This window comes from Anolis carolinensis, chromosome 2 (assembly GCF_035594765.1).
Source record: "Anolis carolinensis isolate JA03-04 chromosome 2, rAnoCar3.1.pri, whole genome shotgun sequence".
NCBI classification, from domain to species: Eukaryota; Metazoa; Chordata; class Lepidosauria; order Squamata; family Dactyloidae; genus Anolis; species Anolis carolinensis.
In genome coordinates this window covers 137,387,897-137,413,007 of record NC_085842.1, presented here as the reverse complement: position 1 = coordinate 137,413,007, position 25,111 = coordinate 137,387,897, and the positions used below count along the sequence as shown (strand labels likewise).

The window sequence follows — 25,111 nt, the reverse complement described above, 5'->3', positions numbered from 1 at the left end:
GAAAGCATCTCTTACCCAAAATTCCAAAATTTGAAACACTCCAAAATTATCCACATGGGAGGCTGAAATAATGACACCTTCGCTTTATGATCATTTGATGCAACAAACTTTGTTTCATGCACAAAAGATATTCTTAATTTTTTTATAAAATTACTTTCAAGCAGTAAAATTACTTTCAAGCATGTTTAGACTTGAATCTCATGTCCAAGATATCTCATTATGTATGCATATGCAAATATGGGTATTGCAAATTTTTAAAAATTCAAAACACTTCTAATCTTTCATGCGCCTTCGATAATAGATACTCAATTTATACAGGCTAATACCAGTTGATGGAAATCATTATTGCATCGCATCCCATCATTTAACCCCCAAACTCTTAAGCACATTTGTAAAATGTATTTATTGACTAAAATTCACACTTTCAGTGCTCACCCAATTGCTGTTATTGTTTTTGTTTTAATTTCAAATAAAAAGGTTTTTAAAACAATCCATGGTAACACAACAAATGCCAGAAAAGTGATTTCATGAGTAAATTCATAAATATTTGAGAGTATGGCAAATATCCTTCAAAACATATAGTAGCACAGAACTTTTAAGAACCAGATTCAGCTGTTCTTGTTGCATATAAGCTAACAGCATGACACCTGCTTATACCAACTGCCATTTACAACTCTGGTCAGCCAGATGGAAATCATCACCTTGAAATATTAGCCCAGCAGCATCTGGCACTGCTTGAAAGTTCCTTTTTAGCATTAATGATCAAGTTAGGGATTCCCTTTACTAATTATTGCTAACAATAATATTTTAAGGTATGTACACACTGAATGATAAACTTCTTCTGAAAATTTAAGGAGCTATTTTTTATCAAGTAATTTTGTCCCTTCTGAAAAACTAGACAAAAAGGTGATGCTTGAGATGTATTTGCCCAGTTCACATTATGCTAGGACTAACTTCAGACAAACGTTAACAAGCAGCAAAGGAGGGGAAAATGTCTTACTCCTTTTAGCCAACTTCTATTATTTGCTGTACTGAAAGTTTAGGCATCAACCTCTCAATGTCTGAGTTCCATGGATATGCAGGTTGAAGCCAAGGGTTTCTTAGTTACTGTAAGGATGACCCAAACTGGGTCATATCTCCATCCCTTCTGTACACTATAGAGGTGAAAGTACCTCAAACAGGGATTGCTACCACATTATGATTTAAAGAGGAAATTGGGCTGTCCCTTAATTGAAGAAATCTTAGTCAATTACATGACTTCAGTTTAGTGTTCTTTATGGAGCACACCTTTTCATATATTTAATTCTGTTGAGACTTTTTGATTTTGATTAAAATTACAACTGTATACCCATTCTGGTAAATATAACTAGAGCTGAACAAAACAATATGATATTTATTTGCAAATAGATTCCATGCAATTTATTCTCAAAACAAGTGTAGCTATTGTCATAGCTACCACTACTTCTTGCTAACATCAGAGTGTGTACAGGATTACGTGGTTAAGAACAGAAAATGCACAACAAAGGGGGAGAATCCTGTAAAAATATTCTAATTTGTAACCCACTTTTCTTCTGTATAATACTGTATATATCAATGTCTTGATACACTGTCATTTTAAAAAATAATCATTTCAAAAATATTAACATACTAAATAAAATTTCCCAGATAAGTTTAAAAGGCACTCTCATGGAACAGGCTTTTTGTGTTGGAAAGTTTCCTCACACACTGCTTGAAAAATGCTTTCCCCCACTCTTTCAACAATGCTCGCAAAATTACCCCTTTGGAACAAGAAGTTTCATTTCTTCTATTACATCAATCACATCAATATTGACAAAATTATTCTGAGAATATAACTAGAAAGAACCAGACAATGGTCACTGGTTTATGTGTTATCCCTGGAAGAATATTATACAATGTATATAATGCAGACAGCACCATGTACAATTGTCACACATGATTTTCTCACATTTGCCTACACTTAGACTGCAACCCATACTTGTTTACCAGAAATTAAGTCCCCGTAAAATCAGTGATTTTTTCTGTGTAGACATGAACGCAATTACACTGTTACATAATATGCAATATGGGAAATGCATGTTAAAAGTGGCCTAATGTTTTGTTGTCTTCTCTCATTCTTCCCTGAAAATTCTTATAGTGTAATGCCTCCTTCTAAGTATGTATTTTTTTAAAAACTGGGAATAAACAGTAATCCTTGTTTCTCAACTACTGGTACCAATAAATTAACTAAAATAAATTAGGTTAAAATAAAGCATGCCCTTTTCTTTACTCTTTCATTTCTATGTGACTTTGTAACCATGCACCAAAGCAAAATCTATACATGTGACATCACACTATATTCACCAACTCCCCCAGATATTTTAATATTGTAGGATCATTTTTGTAAAATTTTAAGGAGTTTTGAGGTGTATTTCCAACAAATTATTTAGCAGCACACATGATAAGAAACTCAATCCTGAGAAAATATAATTTACACATTTTCCAAACAAACAGGGAAGCATATGAGGAGCTCAGGATCTTAAATCATTTTTGCCTCTGAGCAGGCTTCACATTCAATTGGAAAAATCCCCTGTGCAAATAGATTTACTTCCCTTATGTTCTCATCCCAAAATTGAGAGCTTCCCTTTTATTTATTTTTTAAAAAGAGCATTTTTTCAGGGATTTTCCCAGTATACCAAGTGAACTGCTCTTCCTGAAATATATCTGGATTACAATGCATTTCATCTTATGGAGAAGGAGGATGATTTTACATGCACAAGAAATAGTGGCAAGACTACTGATTGCAAAGCTTCAGATATAGATGAGTGAAAAATGAAGAGCAAAGAGAGCCTAAAGAAACTGGCCTCATAAGCAGGCAGTCAGGTAACTGGAAAAGTTGAGAAGAATGCTTTATGTTCCAGCAGTCAGAATTTTTTTGAAGCTGTAATATATGATTTACTCATCACAAGTTGAAAAGAGGGCAGGAAAAAGTCTTTTAAAACTTCAGTGTTCAGTTTTTTTATGTTCCATAAATAAAAATGCTATCAAGTCTTTTGAAGAACCATAAGTATGTGCATGAGGGTAGGTGTATAAATGAAAATGCTTCCATCAAATGCTGCTGTAATCTAAACCTCTGGCAACAAATGCAGGGGCTTCCCACTCCACAGTGAAGAATGAAATTGTCCCAAAGAATCCAACCACAGCCATAATCAGCAGCTGCCACTGAAGGAACAAATAGTTACTGTAGAAGAAGGCGATAGCTGCACAGACGGACTGGAAAAGAAAGCAGAAAAGTTGTGAATGTAACTTTGCTAGCAGCCCCTTTCTGTCTCAATGACACTTCATTTTAACTGCATTTCTGTTTTCCCCTAAATTCGAGTATATAGCTTGCCCTATCCAAGTTAACTTAAAAAATGCTGTTAAATTGTAAAATGTTTTCATTCAAATACCTTAGTAGCAAACATGCTCCCCCCATATGCAAGGGATCTTTAAACACCTTCAATTCTCAAAGATGCTTTAAAATATTATTTACTATATACTTCTGTATACTAATCTAGACTAACAGGGCTATGTCTTAGGCAGAATCTACACTGCCAAATAATGCAGTTTCAGAATGCAGTTTAACTGTATTAATTAGTCTACATTGCCATATAATCTGCATTCTTAAACTGTATTATATGGCAGTGTAGATCCAGCCACAAAATCTGCCGATCAAGTTCACTTGATCCAGAGTCCTTCTCAACCCACAGTCCTTGCTTTATTTTCACTGTTTACAATATGAAATCCGATACAGAATTTTTATCTGTACATTAAATACCAGACTGGTGGGTTTTTTCATCAAATTAAATGTATTTCAATCCACTGAACTTGTCTTTATTTAAATTCTGTGCTTGCCAAATGCAATGCTTCCCTTTCTGCCATTAGTATTATTTAACTGCTAAAAGGCAATCAATCCTACTTACACCTATTTAGTTGAGAATAAAACACACTGAATTCAGTGAGTTTTCCTCTCAGTAGATATGAAGAGCATTTCTCATACTGTAATATCACCAGTATTTTCTGAAACCCAAAAACACATGCATTCCAACTTTTCTTAAGAATCCACCAAATTTCCATTATGTCTATATTAACCACTGATTTATATTACAGAAATCAGCACAGCACAACTATGTGCATATTAAGTCAGAAGGCATTTTCACCATCTGCCTTGTAGTTTCTTCTCAGGAAAAATACAAAGGAACAACTGTACCTGAGTTTTGCCTATTCAAGCATTCTGCATAAGCAAAAAAAAGCCTTATACGTTATTATTGTCTTCTAACCTTACCTGGGGCCCATTCACATGATGCAATTATACTGGTAGCTTTAACTACCATCATTTCACTCCCACAGGATCCTGGGACTTGCAATTTAAGAAACGGCAGGAAAAACCCTCAAAGCGGCTGAACAGACTACAAATTCCAGGATTTCATGAGACAGAATACTGGCAGTTAAAGTAGAATAGCATCACTACATACAACTGGCAGTGTGAGTGGGCTTCTGGTATCCAAGAATTAGATGAGTATAATTCTTTTAATGTTAGAATTTATTTGTTTATCTGTAACTAATAAGTACTGTGTTATTTCTGTAGACTACTAAAACACACAGATATGGCTATGGTTACATCAACTGGCAAGAGATATTACCTGGATAAATTTAAAGATTGCAAAGGCAGGTGCACTGTCTTCTGAGTACAAGAATCCCAAAATACTAAGGAGCTGAGTGTTGAAACAGCTGTCACCTAAGCCCAATAGGAAACTGCAAAAAACAGCAACTTCTTTGCTGAAAAATAAAATGAACCCAATGTTATGTATATACATAGACTGGAATATAGTACGATCCATTAATTTTGTTAGGACTAACTGAGAAATAATGATGAAAAGTTCAAAATCTAGGATTTTTGAGATTATTTCTGTATATTAATCAGAATTCATAATATTATTATTCAATTAACATGTTTTGTTCTAAACATCAATTAAGCAAAATAATATAATAAATGGCTACAATCTCTTTTTCCCAACCCACCCCCCCCCAAGTTTGCATATCCACATATACTGATATATTTTCATTACATTTTACAATATTAAACAGACAAGTGAATCCATAATGCACTCCATTTTCAAAATGTCATTATTTACAAGTTCCCTTCATACATGGTAAAAGGACAGGCAATATCTTTTGAGATTTTTGCAGAATAGCAATATCAGATATCTCTATCTCTCTCTCTCTCTCTCTCTCTCTCTCTCTCTCTCTCTCTCTCTCTCTCTCTCTCAATTCTTTGCTAGAATGCTGCCTCACAAAACTACAACTCCCATGTTTTCATGGCATTGAGCCATGGCAGTTAGAGTGGTATGAACCTGCATTAACTTTACAGTGTAGATGCCGCTTAAAAGGAGTTCACCTTCTATCTTAACAGAAAAAATTGAACATGTAAAATATTTTTTCTGTTACTGGAACACACAATCAGTTCATCAGTCATTACTTCAGCTCAGCACTAAAATATTTCCTTGTGTCCATCATAAACAAACACTACTGTCCTTGATCCAAGAGGAGGAAAAAATAATGTATACCTTGGTTCCATGTATGCTATACTGTCAGTCCCATCCATGGATGCAATGGGGGCATCATTTGGGATGTTGTAGAAAATCAAATAGAAGGCTATGAAATGAACCACAATGCCCAACATCACTACTGGGTTCCTACCAAATCTGTTGCTTTTGCTCAGGAGACCAAAGATTCCTCCACCTGTCACAAGAAAATATCATTTCAGTGAGTGAGAACAGCTTGCCAATACTGTAAGAATTGCATAGACTGTCTATTTCCAAGCTAAAGTCTAAGTGACCAGAAAGCGAAAGTGGGTTTTTTTTAGCTGTAGAGACCTGCTTCTGTATTTCCTCACAAGACACGCCCTGCCTAGTACCTGCTCAGTTAGGCTCACTCTACACAGGCATATAACTCAAAGTCAAAACCAATAAGAAAAATGCCTGTTCTTGAGCCACCTCAGCAGTGGGACACTAGTCCAACAGCCCAGAGCGCTAAAGACAAATAATGCAGCTTCAGAATGCAGTTTAACTGCATTAAACTAGATTATATGCCCAAACACAGGAGGAAACTTCCAGCTGCAAGGCAGAGGATCATATAACTGAACACTCCACTATATTGCTTCATGCGCTGTCAATCTGACCCTACCCATAGGATTCATTCAGAGGCAGTCTGTACTCTGAACATGAGAACATATGACTTGCCCAATGTATTTCTGTGGCTAAATGAGTACTCAAACCCTGTTCTCCCAGAGTCGTAGTGCAACATTCAAGGTACTATGCCATGGTAACCCTAACTATACTGTTTTATTAAGGTACATGGAAACAATTCAGGGGAGTATTCAGTATCAAATATACGTTAGGTATATTAGAAGGTTTGAATGCTTCTGTAAAATCCATTTTGTTTTCTTGCTTGGAGTTTTGCCTTGGTTAAACAGAACGCCATGCAGTATGAGAGCCCCCACCTGTAGTCTAAACTGGTGTAGACAAAACACAAGTTCACCACCTCATTTGCTGTTTGTGAGTTCTAGTTGCACTATGCCCTTCCTCCAGCAACCAGGAAGACAATCTGCTTTTTGTTCTGATCAGTTGCTTGCCTTGGCTGTTAGACGTCTCTTACAGCCCAACTTGCATGCTCTATAGTAAGCACAACACACTGCTTGCTATTAAAGCTCTAGTATCATTAAATATACACTTGCTGGACTGTGTCCCAGCTCTTATTTAAGAATATTCACCACATTTACTGAATATTTGTTTTCAATGTCTTTGTATCAACATGTTATGCCTTACAATTCTGAGCAAATCCAATTTCTTTTGCTGTGTTATTCCAAATGCATGCCAAAAAAACTGTATAGGAAAATACATATATTTGCAATTTCAGATCCAGTCTGGACTCACCTAATATTTCTCCAACACCAATAAAAATACCAGAGAGTCCAATGAGGCTTTTTTCTTCATTACCAAATTTATTTACAGCACCTATGCAGGTTCCATACACTCCAGAGAAGAATGTTAATTCCAGACCTTTAAAAGAATAGTATTTCAGACTTGATTATCCACAATTGTTTTATCTTTCACCACAGTAGAGGAGACTTCAAAAAGAATCAGAACCATTTCTTCAGATACTATAATGAGAAGTTCATAAGACTCAGTTTAAGGAACTAAGTAGGAGCCCAACAACAAACCATACAATTAACAAATAAATTATACATTACTAGCTGGATCCTGCTGCTTCTGCCAGACGCACCTCCCCTCTGTTTCTACAAATCCCCATATAACCTAGAAATGCATCTTAAATAACTGGGAAACCCTTTTGGGGCAGTGTTTTACTGCCACTGAGGCATTCAGCAGTATTAAAGTATACCAAGGGATCTATATAATGCTAGTCAGCCATGCAAGAGGTGGGAGAATCAGACATTTCTTGTCTTGGGAGCAGGCATCCACAAATGCAAGAATTGATTCTCTTTTGTTAGAACCTAAAACGTTTGCTGCATACAAGGCCAGAAGTAACCTAGTTTCTATCATAATCTACTGTGTCTCCCAAAGAACATTTGGGAACAGAACATTTCTTACGTTTCTGTCGTAAGCAAACTGTGTTGCTAATATTGAAATTTACACTAAATGTATGAATTTTTAAATTATAGATTGCACTAACTCCATAGGTTAGAAGCAAAGAGGTCACATTTAAGACTTATAATACAACTACAGTAGAGTCTCACTTATCCAACCTTCGCTTATCCAAGGTTCTGTATTATCCAACGCAGTCTGCCTTTTAGTAGTCAATGTTTTTGTAGTCAATGTTTTCAATACATTGCCATGTTTTGGTGCTAAGTCCAGAAATACAGTAATTACTACATAACGTTACCATGTATTGAACTGCTTTTTCTGTCGATTTGTTGTAAAAACATGTTTTGGTGCTTAATTTGTAAAATCATAATGTAATTTGATGTGTAATAGGCTTTTCCTTAATCCATCCTTATTATCCAACATTTTTGCTTATCCAACGTTCTGCTGACCCGTTTTTGTTGGATAAGCGAGACTCTACGGTAGCTGTGCCCAGCCATGCGCTGCTGTGGCTTATGAGAATCCTTTGTTGGCCAGGTGGAATAAAAGTGAATAGCTTTACAGCCTCAAAGCCTGGCTGTTTTCTTCTCATGGGAATCCTTGTTTGGTGAGCTGGAATACAAAGGAATAGGCTTGCTGCTTGGAAGGCTGAGTACTTGCGTTCTAGGGGAATGGCTTTTTTGGGCTGCTAGAATTGCAATTAATAGCCTCGCCGGTTCAAAGCCTGGCAGCTTGCTGCCTAGGGGAATCTTTGGTTGGCCAGCTTCAATAGTACAGAGTAGTATGGCTGCCTTCTACCAAGGTTAATCCTTTGTTGGTCTGGTTGAATTGCACTGAATAGCCTTGCAGCTTCAATGCCTGGCTGTGTTATACCTAGGCCAATCTGTTTTTTGGGGGGGGAGGGGGCTTGAGTGAAGGACATACCTTGGATGTGTTGGTGTATTGTGGCCAAATTTGGTGTGATTTGGTTCAGTGGTTTTGTTGTTTACTCAGTCCTACAAACGTACATTACATTTATATATATACAGATAACAGTGTCAAAATGGCCCTGAAACAAAAGTTGATTAAATTGTAAGAATAGCATTTTTCAGACAATACAATATAGTAGCTTCTTTAACAGAGCTGTTTGTAAATGTACGCTGCAGTGATAGCCTGTGGCATTGCATATTGTAACTACCCCAAGGAAGCAGCAAGGAAGCAGCAAGAAAGGCAGAGAGGAAATGCCTGTGCAGGGAAATGCTAAGAATACCCAACTGTAACAATCACCAAGACACTCAAGTAAAATTTGGCAATAAAAACAGCCCCAGAGAAACATTTACTCTGGACCTCTACAGTCCTACATACCCACTCTTAAACTGGGGGTGGGAGTACATTGTGTTTCTTGAAGGATATGTGGGATATAGATTGGATAAATAAAATAAAATTTTACCAACTGGCACTAAATAACAAATGTAAACAAATTCCCGTGGCCTCCTCTTCCTAGAGCACTGGGGAGGTTCTTTAGCATGTGTATATGTCTTCCATTCATATCCTACCAGTCTACAGTGACTTTAGGCAAAATCTAACAAAAGATGTTGTGATGCAGAAATTAGGGAGTGTTTTTGAAATTAGAAACAAAGTATTGAGATGAGGCACTTAAGTTCACTGAAATCCACAATTTAATTGATTTCTCTTTTTTAATACAGACAATCACACCTATTAAAAGTTCCATGCAATAAGGAGAACCTTCTAGCTTTCATATTTAAAGGACAACATTGGAAAATATGGCTGCAGTCTAAGAGACGACAGATAAGGTTCACTGTAGCCACCAGATGGCAATCATACAACACATCCTACAAAAGGAAATGAAAAGCTTAGAAGTACTGAACAGACAAATAGGTTGGAAAAGAATTCTTAAGAGCCACAGTCCGAAACCTTTTAAATGTGCACAAGGAAACCACTCAAGGTCTTTTACGCAGAGCCACTCCAATAATCAAAATGAGCAGCTGTTTGCTGTAAAAATACATAAAGCTATCTTTTGGCTGCAAAGAAACATTTGGAGAAAGCCTGACAAAATAATTTGGGAGAAAGAAATATAGGATGAGTGCCTACAGATTTGCATTGTGTAGCCAAAAGCAGTGGGATTTGAAATGACAGAGCCAGATGAGCATTGAGAAACTTTGATTTTCCACTGCTACCTAGGCACTCTAGAGCATTTGACACAACACATACTTTCCTTGAATTGAAAGGCCCAGCTATCTGAGATGTCCAGATATTCAGGAATCTCCTTTGAACCACAGCTCAGTCCATTTATCAAGAGGCCATGACCCTTTAGGGATTTTTATTTTATTGAGCAATGATATAATAGAAAGCTAATATTGATCAAGAAAAAGGCTCTATTTGAAGGACATGTAGAGGCTCCTTCAATTTGTTCTTCAATTACCTGTATAGGCTGTTGTTATGCTGAGCAGCAGAATCTCTTTTGTGACACACAGCTTGATAGATCTTTCTGCAAAGAAGCCACAGTATTTAAAAAAAAACATGCATGCATATACATCTTTCATAACAATCCTCAATTAATACTGGGTTAAGAGGGAAAATAATTGGTCTAACTCCTCCTTCACCCATGATAATAACGTCTTCTCTATTAGTACAAGAGGCTGAATATAAAATCAAGAAACCATAGGGAATAAGAAGGCATAAGGGTAGGACATTCTATTGTTTGAATCAGGCAAGATAAACCACCCTACTAGGCTCTCTTCTTGCCTATTCAACATCTGAAACAAACTATATTATAGAAAACACAATCCAACATTAAGCAAGCCAGATTTCAAACTCTCATCATGTCAGGACCCAGGCTGCAGAACACCAATAACCATGCGCAGAGGCCAGATTCTATCTAATATCTTTATTAAAGGAATATATAAAGTCAATAAAAACAAGTGTAGAATATAGTTCAGAAATAGACCTTTCAGGAAAGGTCAATTATAGTCCAGGAAAACAATGTCCAATATATGATATTAAAGCCCAAAGTTATAATCCACTTCACCGAAACACACACTATTTGGCAAACAATAGTGTGGGGAACTGTCCATAGTCTTAGAGGCTTAAGGTAAATCCGAAGGAATAGAAAACAAGGCTTGAATCCGAGAAGCAAGGTCCGTGGTTAAAACAGAGGCTTAAGGTAAATCCGAAGGAATAGAAAACAAGGCTTGAATCCGAGAAGCAAGGTCCGTGGTTAAAACGCAAGGCAAGGCAAGACTTGAGACGTAACAAGGTCCAACTTGAAGCAAGGCAATCGTGGAACAAGAACTGAGTCCATAGAAATCCGTGGAACAAGGCAGGGCTGGGAACTTGATTCAAGAGCTGGGAACTGGAGTAGAAGTCTACACACGATCTCACTCCACGAGCTGACGAATTGACTCCGCAAGGTTTCCTACGAGGGCAAACACCTAAATAAGATCTCGTTTTCCCACCAAAGAACACTTTCTCTGGGGAACAAGAACCGAAAGCCATTCTGAGTCCAGATGCATGACTCCCTAAAGTTTCCCAAGGGAAACAGACTTAATCATCTAATTGTCTGGCAGCAATCCTGGCGCTCCGGCGAGTCGCCTCGCGAGCGCCTCTTTGTTGATTATAATAATCTTGGCGAGAAAATGGGGGAGATTTCTGCTCAAGGCTTGTTTGGCTGGCTTCTGGAGGGCAGATATCCTGCAGGTGCAAGGGCTCCAATTCTGGCTGAAACGGTGGGAAACCCAAGTTTTCCTCTTCATCTGCCACAATAATACTAGGAACGGGACTACATGGCCCATGAGTCATCACACTATCCCCCTCCTCAAGCCCCCTCTCCAAAATGGGCCCTCTTCCCAAGGTGCGGGGCCGCGGCTTGGCAGGGTAGGCCTGATGGAAGCGGCGGACTAGGTCGGGGGCATGGACTGTGGAGGCGTCTTCCCAAGAGCGTTCTTCGGGGCCAAAACCCACCCAGTCAATGAGATACTGAAGGCGGCAGCGGTGGAAGCGGGAATCCAAAATGTCCTGAACCTCGAATTCCTCCTCCCCATCCACCAAAACAGGGGTGGGGGCCGGCCGGTCTGCATCAGGGCGCACACCATCCGCCGGAAGGAGCAGAGAGCGATGAAACACTGGATGAATGCGCATAGAGCGCGGAAGTTGGAGTTTGAAAGTCACGGGGTTAAGTTGCGCCACCACTGGATAGGGACCAATGAAACGGGCATCTAGCTTCCGGCAGGGACGGTGGGAGGGCAAAAAGCGAGTGGACAGAAGAACCCGATCTCCTACCTTGATTTCGGGGCCCGGCTGGCGATGATGGTCAGCGTGGCGTTTATAGTCCTCCTTGGCTTGGTCCAATTGCTGGAGCAATAGTTGTTGCACCGCTGTGAGTTCTTGCAGCCAGTCCTCCGCTGCGGGGACCTCTGAGGTTTCAATGACAGAAGGAAAGAAACGTGGATGGAAGCCGTAGTTTGCAAAGAACGGGGTTTCTTTAGTTGAAGCCTGGACACCGTTGTTGTAGGCAAACTCTGACAGAGGTAACAGGGAAGCCCAATTGTCCTGCTGGTAGTTTACATAACAGCGAAGGTATTGTTCCAAAGTGGCATTGGTGCGCTCAGTTTGTCCATCCGTTTGGGGATGGTGAGCTGAAGATAAACGAGAGTCTATGCCCAATAGTTTTTGTAGTGCCTTCCAGAAACGAGAGGTGAATTGAGATCCACGGTCTGTGACTAAACTCTTGGGCAATCCATGTAGTCTGAAAACATGCTGAAGGAATAAATCTGCAGTCTCTTTGGCCGTGGGAAGGCCATCGCAGGGAATGAAATGGGCCAACTTGGTAAAAAGGTCCACCACCACTAGGATCGTGGTGAATCCAAGGGAGGGTGGTAGGTCAGTGATAAAATCCGCAGAAATTATCTCCCATGGGCGAGATGGAGTAGGAAGGGGATGCAGTAGCCCTGAGGGCTTCTCCCTTCTTGTCTTGGAACGCTGGCATACCGGGCAGGTATTGACATATTTCTCCACATCCTTACGGATCTTGGGCCACCAGAAATCCCGTAGGATCAAATGCATGGTTTTGAATAGCCCAAAATGCCCTGCTGGCTTGCAGTCATGACATAGATGAAGTGCCTTTTCTCTGCCAGGTCCTGGAGGGATGTAGACATGATTTCTGTAGCATAGTAGCCCATCCTTAAGTGAGAAAGGAAAACGTAGTCCTTGGCGAATTTGGTCTTGAGCCCAGGCATCCGTCTGTTGGCTGGCTCTAATTTCTTGAGCACAAAGGGGTCCTGGGGTAGAGGGAGTTGGTTCAACTGCAGTGGATTTGGTGCTTCCCACTGTGAGCGTGGCAAAGTTTTCAGGCTGTAGCAATTGGGATTCGAAGGTCTCTCTGCGCCCTGCAGCATACTCTGGTTTTCGTGAAAGAGCATCTGCTTGCTTGGTCTGAGCAGGGGTTACATAATGGATCTGGAAGTCAAAACGCTCAAAAAACAAAGCCCAGCGCTGCTGCCTTTGATTTAACTTGCGGGCAGTTCTTAGATGCTCCAAATTACGATGATCAGTATGAACCTCAATGGGAAATTTGGCCCCTTCTAACCAATGTCTCCAATTTTCAAAGGCTGCCTTTATGGCCAAAAGTTCCTTTTCCCAAATAGTATAATTTCTCTCTGGGGCTGTTAGTTGACGGGAGTAAAAGGCACAAGGGTGAAGATGTTCTCCCACTGGTTGCATGAGTACAGCCCCGATTGCCACATCGGAGGCGTCAGCCTGCACAACAAAAGGGGTCTTAGGATCAGGGTGCTGTAGAATTGGCTGGGACGTGAATAGTTTCTTTAGTTGCTGGAACCCTTCCTCTGCTTGCTCCGTCCAGCGGAAGGGCTGTTTTCCACGGATGCAGCTGGTGATTGGATCAGACCAGCGGGCAAAGTCTGGAATGAACTTGCGGTAGTAGTTCGCGAACCCCAAGAAACGCTGCACCTCTTTCTTGTTGGTTGGCGCCCGCCATTCCAATACTGTTGAAACCTTTGCCGGGTCCATGGAGAGCCCTTGTGGCGAGACACGGTATCCCAGGAATTCTACCTCTTGTAGATCAAAAGCGCATTTTTCCAACTTGGCATATAGTCCATGATCCCGCAATCGTTGTAACACCATTCTGACGTGTTTCTCATGTTCTGATTGTGATCTAGAAAACACCAAAAAATCGTCCAAGTAGATGATCAAGAACCGATCTAGATAATCCTGAAAGATATCATTAACAAAGTGCTGGAACGTTGCGGGAGCTCCACATAAACCGTAATTCATGACTAGGGACTCGAATAATCCGAATTTAGTCTGGAAGGCGGTTTTCCACTCGTCCCCCTCCCTGATGCGAACTAGATTGTAAGCTCCCCGAAGATCCAGCTTGGTGTAAATCTTGGCCCCTCGAAGCCGGTCTGATAAGTCCGAGATCAAAGGCAGGGGATAACGGTTCCATTTAGTGATATTGTTCAATGCTCTATAGTCCACAACCAAGCGTAGGTCCCCTGACTTCTTTTTCACAAACATCACTGGGGAAGCGGCTGGGGATTGAGAGGGTCTGATGAACCCCTTGCGGAGGGTTGACTCTATGAACTCCCAGAGAGCTTCTTGCTCTGGTTCAGTCAGGGAGTAGAGGTGTCCTCGCGGAATCGGGGCCCCCTCCACCAAGTCAATGGCACAATCATAGGGCCTATGCGGGGGTAGTTTCTCGGCTTCCTTTTCATTGAAAACATCCCAAAAGTCTGAATATTTCTTGGGTAAGGTGATGATGGGTTCAGCGTCTGTGGCATGGCAGACCTTGGCTACAAGACAATGGTTTTGGCAATATTTAGAAGCAAACTGCAGTTCTCTGTTGGCCCAAGAGATGCTGGGGTCGTGGAGTGTCAGCCATGGAATTCCCAAAATCACAGGGAAGTGAGGAACCTCGGTAACAAAGAAGGAAATCTCTTCCATGTGTTCCCTTATCCACATTCTGGTGGATTCAGACCATTGGCTTACTGGACCTGTCTTTAGGGGGCGGCCATCTATGGCTTGCACCACCCGGGCGTTCTTGAAATCGTGATATTGTAATCCCAGAGAGTCGGCATACTCTCTATCGATGAAATTGTTTGTTGCTCCTGAGTCTATCATGGCATGGATCATGACGGGTCCTTTTTTCGCTGACCACAAGGTGACCACTAGGACCCCAGTTTGCGGCTCTTGAGTGGGGTTTTTGACCGGGTTGGCGAGCCTCTCTACGCCCGGTCGCTGGCTTCCCCCGCCGGCTTTGCGCCTGCCGCCTCGGCCGTCTCAGTCTCCACGGAGGACGCCGCCGCCAAACGAGCGGCGGGCTTTCCTTTGGCTGGACACTCTCTGGCAAAGTGGCCCCCGTTCCCGCAGTACCAACAGAGGTTTAAACGTTGGCGGCGGGCCTTCTCGGCAACATCTAATCTGGGGCGCACATTGCCCAATTGCATCGGCACCTCCTCGCTTCCTCTGGGGTATGGGCCTGGTGGCGGGGGTCTCCACATTGGACGTGGTTGGATGCCGGCGGGAGCGGGAGGTTTTACTCCTGCTCTTCCACTCTGGCCTCAGAGCCACTGTTTTCTGTTGGCAAGCATGACTTCGGCTCGTAAACATTGGTCAATAAGTCTCTCAAGAGAGTTTGGGGGATCCACCTTGGAGATTTCTTCCAACATCTCGATGTTGAGACCCTCCCGAAACTGTCCCCTGAGGGCTACGTCATTCCAGCCGGTGTTTTGGGCCAGCACTCGGAACTCGGCTATGGACTGGGACATGGGCCTGTCCCCTTGAAGAAGGCGCCGGAGTTTGTGGCCGGCCGCCTCTAAATTGTCCTCGATCCCCCAAGTCGCCTTAAGGTGATCCAGGAAGTTTTGCGCGGAACTTAGGTGTGGGGAGGCTTCATCAAATAGCGCCGTCGCCCAATTGGCCGCTGGCCCGTCTAGGAGACTGTAGATCCACGCTACCTTGATGTCTTCTTGAGGAAACTCGGCCTGACGGGCTTCTAGGTATGCCTGGCACTGGCGACGGAAAACATGAACCTTGGAAGCTTCCCCGGAAAACTTGGTTGGTAACGCCAGGGCAGGGAGACGGGTTCCGCGTTCCTTCAAGCCCCGTATTTCTCCCTCCTGCGTGTGGAGCATATCACGGATTCTGTCCACTTCATCCTTGGAGATGGTATAGCTGAGTGGTTGGGCTTCCGCCCCGGTTCCAGTGGACATTCTGGCCTAGATTAATTGGTGCTTAAGGGTGGCGGAGTCAAACTGTCAGGACCCAGGCTGCAGAGCACCAATAACCATGCGCAGAGGCCAGATTCTATCTAATATCTTTATTAAAGGAATATATAAAGTCAATAAAAACAAGTGTAGAATATAGTTCAGAAATAGACCTTTCAGGAAAGGTCAATTATAGTCCAGGAAAACAATGTCCAATATATGATATTAAAGCCCAAAGTTATAATCCACTTCACCGAAACACACACTATTTGGCAAACAATAGTGTGGGGAACTGTCCATAGTCTTAGAGGCTTAAGGTAAATCCGAAGGAATAGAAAACAAGGCTTGAATCCGAGAAGCAAGGTCCGTGGTTAAAACGCAAGGCAAGGCAAGACTTGAGACGTAACAAGGTCCAACTTGAAGCAAGGCAATTGTGGAACAAGAACTGAGTCCATAGAAATCCGTGGAACAAGGCAGGGCTGGGAACTTGATTCAAGAGCTGGGAACTGGAGTAGAAGTCTACACACGATCTCACTCCACGAGCTGACGAATTGACTCCGCAAGGTTTCCTACGAGGGCAAACACCTAAATAGGATCTCGTTTTCCCGCCAAAGAACACTTTCTCTGGGGAACAAGAACCGAAAGCCATTCTGTGTCCAGATGCATGACTCCCTAAAGTTTCCCAAGGGAAACAGACTTAATCATCTAATTGTCTGGCAGCGATCCTGGCGCTCCGGCGAGTCGCCTCGCGAGCGCCTCTTTGTTGATTATAATAATCTTGGCGAGAAAATGGGGGAGATTTCTGCTCAAGGCTTGTTTGGCTGGCTTCTGGAGGGCAGATATCCTGCAGGTGCAAGGGCTCCAATTCTGGCTGAAACGGTGGGAAACCCAAGTTTTCCTCTTCATCTGCCACAATAATACTAGGAACGAGACTACATGGCCCATGAGTCATCACACATCACCACAATGGAAAAACTGCAACTGTTCTCATACTAAGATGACAGTCTGCATTCACTGAGCAAAAAAAACTTCTAAGGAAACCATTGTCTGAGAGAACCAAAAATAATTTCTGTTCCATGGGGAGAAGTTTGTCCTGATATTAAAAATAAATATATTTCACTATGTCCTGATACTAAAAAGAAATGAAAACAAACATGGTGTAGTTGTCTAAATATTAGACTGGGACTGCTAGGGACTGGGATTTGAATCCCAACTTAGCCATAAAATCCACCGAGTAGCCTTGACAAGTCACACACTCTTCCAGCCACAGAAGAAAGCTATGGCAAAGTTCCTCTAAACAAATCTTGGCTTATGATAGCTCTTCCTTAGGGTCGCCATAGGTCAAGCATAACTCAAAGACACACACACAACAACAACAAAAACAAAAACAGCAGCAGCAGCATTTACAATGCAGGGAAAGTGTTAATATCTGCAGAAAGGAAATAAAGTAGATCTCTTGTAACTCTTAAGAATCTCGCTCAGTAAGTTTTGCAGGAAGAAATCACAGCTGACTGTGGCTGGGCACAATGAAATGTGTAAATATCATAAATATTTCTGAGGAATTTATTCCCTGGAATTTTACTTACTAAATGCATCTACAGCCTTTGTCATTCTGCTATGGCCAGACCTGTTTAAAAACAGATGTTTGCTTAAAGTCAGAAAATAAATAGTGAACTGAGGAAATAAATTATAGCCATGTTCATTTGCTAATGTTTTTTCCCCTCTTCTACTGGAAAAATATGAGTATCAATATGAGAAATAACATTCCATTCAGAAATTAGACTTATTTAAACTGTAAGCCTTCTTAAATCCCAATTTTGTGAAACAGGCAGAGTATAGATAAAATGGAGGAAAATAAGAAAGGGAGCTATTGAACTAAATAATATATGAATCAAATTTTTCCCTTTAGAATTGTCTATGAGCTCTTTACCTTAATAAATAAGCCCTGCCTACCACCCTAATAAGCCTTAAAAATACTATATGCATGAATAGACTTACTTGCCTCATCACTAAACATTTCCACATGAATAGGAAAAAAATAGATGCCAGGGAGAAGGGGCTTAGCTCACTCTTCTCTGTGGCATGTTAGTTTTCTATGGACTGGAATTGCAGGATGCATGGGGAAGCATTCATTAATGTGAATGTGCACCTGACTCAGCCCAGTCCTAGCTTGATTAGCCACAGTGAGACCAATAATCTACTGCTTCTTTAAACAAGGAATCCAAATTCATTTGCATCAGACAGGGTAAAACCTTCATCCAGACCATGGTTATTTCCTTCACATGTCTACTACAAATGGTAGCTCCAAAAATGTAGAACTCACATATCGGAGAGCTATAATCCATTTTATCCTGGCACGTTAGACAGATTGTCTTTTCAGCAACATCCCACCCCAAGCAATCAATTAATAGAGAAGCACAATTATTTAAGTTGTCATACCTTATACAAGAGAGTATGCACAATTCCTTTTATGTGTGAGACACATTTCTTATAAACACAGAAATCATGGTATCAGGAACATGCTGATTTAATAGGCTTAGCCATAAACACCTACGTGCGTTCCACAAGGTTGTCAGTACTGGATTCTTCTTCATCTGAATTTGATTCTTCTGGGGTCCGAATAAGAAAAAACAAAACTGTGCCCACAAGACTGATCACTGTCAAAGCAATGAAGACAGTCCTACGGTCTCTTTCTGAGAAGAGAAAAACAGTGTGTTATACCTTCATCAACAAACAGTGGCACATCTATTCAGACTCATCACATTACTGATGATATTTCTGTGTTGAAGCAAAGAGAAACATACCTAAAGAAATGTACACTTCAACCTATTGTTCAAGCTCTTCACTAATGAAACATTATGTATTTAAAACTCACACACTGATGGTATTAAATAACCCTGATATTTCCTGGTGCTCTACCACCCACATTCAAGCTAGGTCTAGTCTTCCTTAGCCCCCAAAATCCGGCAAGATGGGTGATTTGTCACAGGGTTGTGGTATTTTGAATTGTATTCGAAACTTTTTATGCTACTTCTCTAGTCATTGTCCCCCACTCAACAACGTCAATATATAATAAAAGCAACAGAAAGTTGGCAGTAAAATGTGAATATAAAATAAAATCATTTTAGAAAAAGGAAGGGTCATGAAACAATGGCTATGAATGTCCTGGGTTCAAATCCACATTAATCTCATTGGGTCACATTCCTGAAAATGCTGAAAACTCAAGTTTGGGAATCACTGCTCTAGCTCATCACCATCAAATCTGGCTAGAATTCTTTGTAAGCCTTGCCTTGAGTTGTCATGGATTGACCCTTGTGCAACTATTCTAGTTTCAGCCAAAACTCATATAATGCAGTCCAATTAAATAATGTATAATCTTCAGGCTAGGCTAGCAGAGCAACAGCCAGCCTATTCTCCTTCTTAATAAAAAAGGGGGTAAAAACCTATCACAACTATATTGGTAACTTTAAATGATAATTTTATTCACATTTTAATGGTTAGCGACCATGAGCACTATCTGTACTAGAAACCATGACATTAAATTAACAGAAGAAAATATGAACTATTTTATTGTCTTTTTACAGGGTGATTGTATGTCTTTGTATTTTTACAGCCAAAGAATATGAAGAGTGAGAAAGAATTTCCCAAAACAAACACATAAATAAATGTAATCAGATTTTAATTATAATTTTTAATCTGGACTATATCACATGCAAAGTGAGATAGTTTTCTAAAGTGGAAATCGGTCACTTCAAAATCATATGCATATTGCAGCGAATGCACTTTTCACCTTGGTATCACAGATAAAGGAAATACAAAAGGTGGTATAAGTCTCGGAAGCAGAAATAGGATTTGGCTTAACTGAATTTTCTAGTAGACAGGGCAAGCGGAGGGGAAGTTCAAGAAGACAGTGTAATTTGAGGAGGGATTTGGAAGATAAACAGTAAGAACTAAGGCAGGGTAAGAACCAAAAGACTGGTCAAGGTGAGGTCAAGAAGAGAAAGTGCTTAGCATTAGTAGTCACACATATCAATTTATAGTTGGCCCTCTGTATCCATGGATTCTGCATCCACAGATTCAACCATCCACAGCTTGATTTTTTTTAATCCAAAGAGAAACCTTGATTTTGCCACTTTTATACTCCACCATGGTATTTAATGGGACCTGAGCATGCTTGGATTTTGACATCCAAGTGAGGGTCCTGGAACCAACCCATAGTGAATACCAAGGGCCCACTGTAGCTAGTTTCAAGAAGGATTACAATTTGAAGAATGAGAGCCAGATGCACACACGTGGAATTTAAGCAAGAAATACAGAGAACAGACAACAAAATATTCAGTGTTTACAGTTACATTGGTATATATTAAAATTAAAATAAGTGTTTAGAAGCTATTTAAAATGAGCTGCAAATATATTCTGCAAATTGTGTTCTTAAAATTCTGTCTGCAATACAGCAAATCTATTATTATTTCACCCTCAATCCTGCTGCTACAAATATATACATATATATCTTATTAATAAAACCAACCTGTTATATGTAATTTCCCTTGCCAGGCAAAGTATATATAGAGGTTGCCAAAAAACAAGCTGAGAAAACAAGAAATTGGGTAAGTTGTTAAAACTAGCTAGCTGAATTACAACAGGAAGAATGTAAGCAACAGTTCATCTTACACTACAAATCCTAGTCAATTCTAAACAACTTCCCCCATCCTCACAAGAATTTCCTTGAATAAGGTCAACTGGGTTGGAATTGCAGGCAGATTCAAACAGAAAAAGATAACAGAAAAAGATAACAAGCTCATGCTCCCCAATATTGTATGCTTTCCCCCTGTTATATTCATGTATGTTAAAAGTAAAAAATTGCCTGGCTGAATAAGTATCCAATAAATTGCTTCTCATAGGGAACATAGTTGAATATATGTGAAAGCAAAATATATGCTTCAAAATCCAGATAGGCTGGAAACTGTGTGCCCTTTGCTCTGTAGGGTTTATTTTGCTTGACTGACAGATTTCAGAGTTTGTTCTAGGAAACCTTTGATCACTGGATGCAGGTTACTGGGGTGACCCATAAAGCCTTCAAAGCCATAGGACTATGTTACCACAGAAACCATGTGTTCCTTCTCATATGAACCTGCCTATATGCTCATATGTTCTGCTCATATACAAAAATCAGGCAAGCAAATTTAAGAATCCTGGGCTGTGATTGTCCAGCTCTTTCTTGGGGTGTTTCTCTTCCTCTTTTTCAATCTTTAAGCAGCCAGCAAAGACCTTTTCACTTCAGATCACTGCTAATCTGTGACCTTCTGTCTTCTCATTTCAAACTAGGAAGCTTTAGCACTTGTTTCTTAAATGCACTCAGTCTACCATTTTAAGATTGCACTACTTTTAAATTGTTCTCTTCTATCTTACTGTAGTTCAGCAATTATAAGGAATAGATTATTTCAAATGAAGAAGTGGGATAAAACACAACATCCACATAGTGGGTCAATTTCAGGATGTACTAACAAATACTATGTTTGCATAATTTATGACATGCCCCCATTGCTTTCCTCCTGCCCCATGGCCCCACATACATGTAAATTTATCCTTACTATCCCAATAGAAGGCCAGACAAAGAATTACTGTTTCAAGATTATTCACAAAGCTTCATGGATAAAGTTAGGAGCTGAATCTGGGTTCTTATGGTTTCGATCTAGGAATTGTAATACACTAACATCTGAAACTAACTTTCTAAAGGCTTGCCATCTTAGGCAACTTTAAATTGTCTGCCTATTTATGTACAAGGGTGGACAACAAACAGCCCATACATTGCCTGTGTCCTACTCATTTATATGACTTTTCAGACTTCTGAACCAAACCAAAAACATTAGTACAATCCTGCTCCTGGGAACCTAAAAAAATAATTATTCTCCTTTAAAACATGGCACAGCTCTTCCCCCAAAATTTGCTTTCTCCGTCTTTATAAAAATAAAAGTAGTTTTCTGGCTACTTCCAGAATCACTTTGAGAGCCTGGAGTAGCTCATGACACGTCTCAGACATAGAGATGGGATGTTCCTCAAACCTTTGGAGCTTGTCACCCAGATTTCTTTAAAAAAATCTTTCAAAATCAGGATACATCATACAGAAGCTCATCTATCAAGCAAATATCCATCGTAATCATCAAGTAAGACCCTAACAACTCAGTTTTACCCATGTTTGCTTAAAATGTAATTTGCTTCCAAGTAATTGTCTGCAGCAGTGTTTCTCGAACTCTGCCCCTCCGGGTGTTTTGGACTTCTGCTCCCACAGGTCCTAACAGCTGGTAAGCTGGCTGAGATTTCTGGGTACTGAAGTCCAAAACACCTGGAGAAGCAGAGTTTGAGAAACACTGGTCTACAGGATAGCAACCTGAGTAAGTTTTTAAGTTATCACTCAGTATGGATATTTCAGAAAAGACAAAAGTTATAAACCCAGCAAATATTAATAGTAAAGGACATATCAATAAACCTAACAAGTCGCATGTGGATATAACCAAATGAAGTAGCATTACTCCTTACCTGGACTGCAGTAACGCCCAGAATATCCCACTGTTCCTGCCAATTGTGTTTTCATTGGAGTTTATTGTCAGGCAGTTTCCCTGAGCAGTCCACAATACTGAAGGGTAAATCAAAACATTAGTAAATGGTGCAGAAGTATGTTCGTTTAAGTTTTTCACACTGAGTATCTGTGTGAGCATACAGAGACAGTTCATTCAGACTGGAATTTTAGGGCACATTTTAGAGCTGATTCAAACATTTTTGGCTGTGTGTACAAATGACATATGCATGACTAAAATCTGGGATTTAGGGAAACCCTTTCTTAAGTCTGAAATTGCAGATGAGTCCTCCAGATTTGTAGATTTTTATTAATACAGTATGTTCTTTCTAGGAAACTCTAGGTTTTCCAGAATGGCACTATGGTCACGCTAGAGTAGAGGTTCTCAAACCTTTTCGGCCATGGAGCCTTTTGTGAAGCAAAAGTTTCTCATGGAGCCACAATAAATATTTATGTATTATCTATATATATAAATGAGTGATGGCATCACGGCGACCCACAAAACAAAAAAACTACAGGCCCCCCAACCTCAAAATTTGACAACACAACCCATCATCCATGCCTCTAGGTTGATACAACAAAAAGAAAAGAAAAATAAAGTCCTAATTAGAGGGAAATTAATAATTGTTTTTATCCAATTGCTGCCAGTTAGAGGGCTAATCTCTGCCCACTTGGTCTCCTAGCAACCCACTCAGCCCAGGGGACAGGCACAGTTAGGCCTCACTTAGGCTTCTTCCACAGATTATCTAATTTGCACTGGATTACATGGCAGTGTAGACTCAAGGCCCTTCCACACAGCTATATAACCCATTTATAATCTTATATTATCTGCTTTGAACTGGATTATCTTGACTCCACACTGCCCTATAATCCACTTCAGTGTGCATTTCATACAGCTGTGTAGAAGGGGCCTCATATAATCCATTTCTAAGCAGATAATATAAGATTATCAATATACAGTAGACTCTCACTTATCCAACTTAAACAGGCCGGCAGAATAAGTGAATATGTTGGATAATAAGAAGGGATTAAGGGAAAGCCTATTAAACATCAAATTAGGTAATCATTATACAAATTAAGCACCAAAACATCATGTTATACAACAAATTTGACAGAAAAAGTAGTTCAATACTCAGTAATGCTATGTAGTAATTATTGTATTTATGAATTTAGCACCAAAATATCATGATGTACTGAAAACATTGACTACAAAAATGCGTTGGATAATCCAGAATGTTGGATAAGCGAGTGTTGGATAAGTGAGATTCTACTGTACTTTATTTCCCATACCACCATACTTCGCCACAGCAACGCGTGGCCGGGCACAGCTAGTATTATATATATTATATCAGTAATAGGAGCAACCTGAGGGGCCATCAAGTCCAACCCCCTTGTGCCATGCGGGGAAAGCACAATCAAAGCATCCCCAACAGATGGCCACCCAGCCTTTGTAATAATAATAATAATAATAATAATAATAATAATAATAATAATAATAGCAGCAGAAACCCCAGGGGTTACCAGCAGTGCTGTGGAATTCTAAAAGGCACAAACGGAGGGAGAAAGGTTGAAACATGTCAAGAGGAAGGTGCATCAAGCCAACCCTTATGGTGACTGCCTTCCATGTGGAAATCAATACCCCCACGTCAACTCCCTTCTGTCCAGCAGGAAACACAATCAAAGCACCCCCTGAGCAGTGGGAGCTAAATAGTGTTTTGGAATCAAGGAAGGAGAGGGGGAAAGAATCTGCAAGGAAGGTGAGGAAAAAAGGCTTTTGGCAGCAAGGGAGGTGGGGGAGGCTTGGAGGCAAAGGAGACAGGGAAGGGGGAGGAGCAAGAAAGAGAAGGAAAACCTTGGAGAGCGAGGAGAAGGAGGGAGCCATGGAGCTCCTCAGTATGCTTCGCAGAGCCCCAAGGGCTCCACGGAGCACACTTTGAGAACCACTGTGCTAGAGAACCTTGAGATTTATGGAAAGCACATTTTTTAGGAATATCTAGGTCCTCCAGTGCAATAATATGGTCAACCTCTACCCTGTTTCCCTGAAAATAAGACATCCCCAAAAAATAAGACCTAGTAGAATTGCTAAATATAAGGCCTCCCCCGAAAGTAAGCCCTAGCAATGTTTTTGTTTGGAAGCATGCCCGGCGCCCGCCAAAGAAAACACCATAGCATGCAGGATTGGTAAATGTATATAATAATAATAATAATAATAATAATAATAATAATAATAATAATAATAATAATAATAATAATAATATCTCAGCCGGCATTTGGAAACAATAGACATTGACAAAGTCACGATCTGCCAACTGCAAAAGGCCACCCTACTGGGATCTGCGCGCATCATCCGAAAATACATCACACAGTCCTAGACACTTGGGAAGTGTTCGACTTCTGATTTTGTGATACGACATCCAGCATATCTATCTTGTTTGCTGTGTCATAATAAAACAATAAATTTATTTTTATACCCCACCTCCATCTCCCCATAGGAACTTGGGGCGGCTTACATACCAGTTGTATATGGAAATAATGGTAGTAACAAGAAATTCTTGACAGGAGTCACAGTTTGTCCGGTTTAGTTATGTTGGTTTGTAATGACAACTACTGTACAGTATAGAAAAAATGTTCAATTTTTTTTTGTTCAACAATGAATATGAATTCTTCATGTAAAAATAAGA

At 40.4% G+C, this 25,111-nt stretch overlaps 1 protein-coding gene across 1 annotated transcript in view; it reads right to left on the bottom strand.

The window, feature by feature from the left end:
- Nucleotides 1-384: 384 nt before the first annotated feature.
- mfsd11 (major facilitator superfamily domain containing 11) overlaps nt 385-25,111 on the bottom strand; it is a 29,665-nt gene continuing 4,938 nt past the window's right edge. The window contains exons 6-14 of the mRNA XM_062970641.1: nt 22,394-22,490; nt 20,385-20,443; nt 18,411-18,549; nt 17,443-17,483; nt 10,060-10,125; nt 6,972-7,097; nt 5,604-5,778; nt 4,680-4,815; nt 385-3,270 (exon numbers count right to left, since the gene is read on the bottom strand). Coding sequence (XP_062826711.1) covers nt 3,106-3,270; nt 4,680-4,815; nt 5,604-5,778; nt 6,972-7,097; nt 10,060-10,125; nt 17,443-17,483; nt 18,411-18,549; nt 20,385-20,443; nt 22,394-22,490 — 1,004 coding nt within the window. The 3' untranslated portion in view covers nt 385-3,105. The remainder of the gene's footprint in view (nt 3,271-4,679; nt 4,816-5,603; nt 5,779-6,971; nt 7,098-10,059; nt 10,126-17,442; nt 17,484-18,410; nt 18,550-20,384; nt 20,444-22,393; nt 22,491-25,111) is intronic.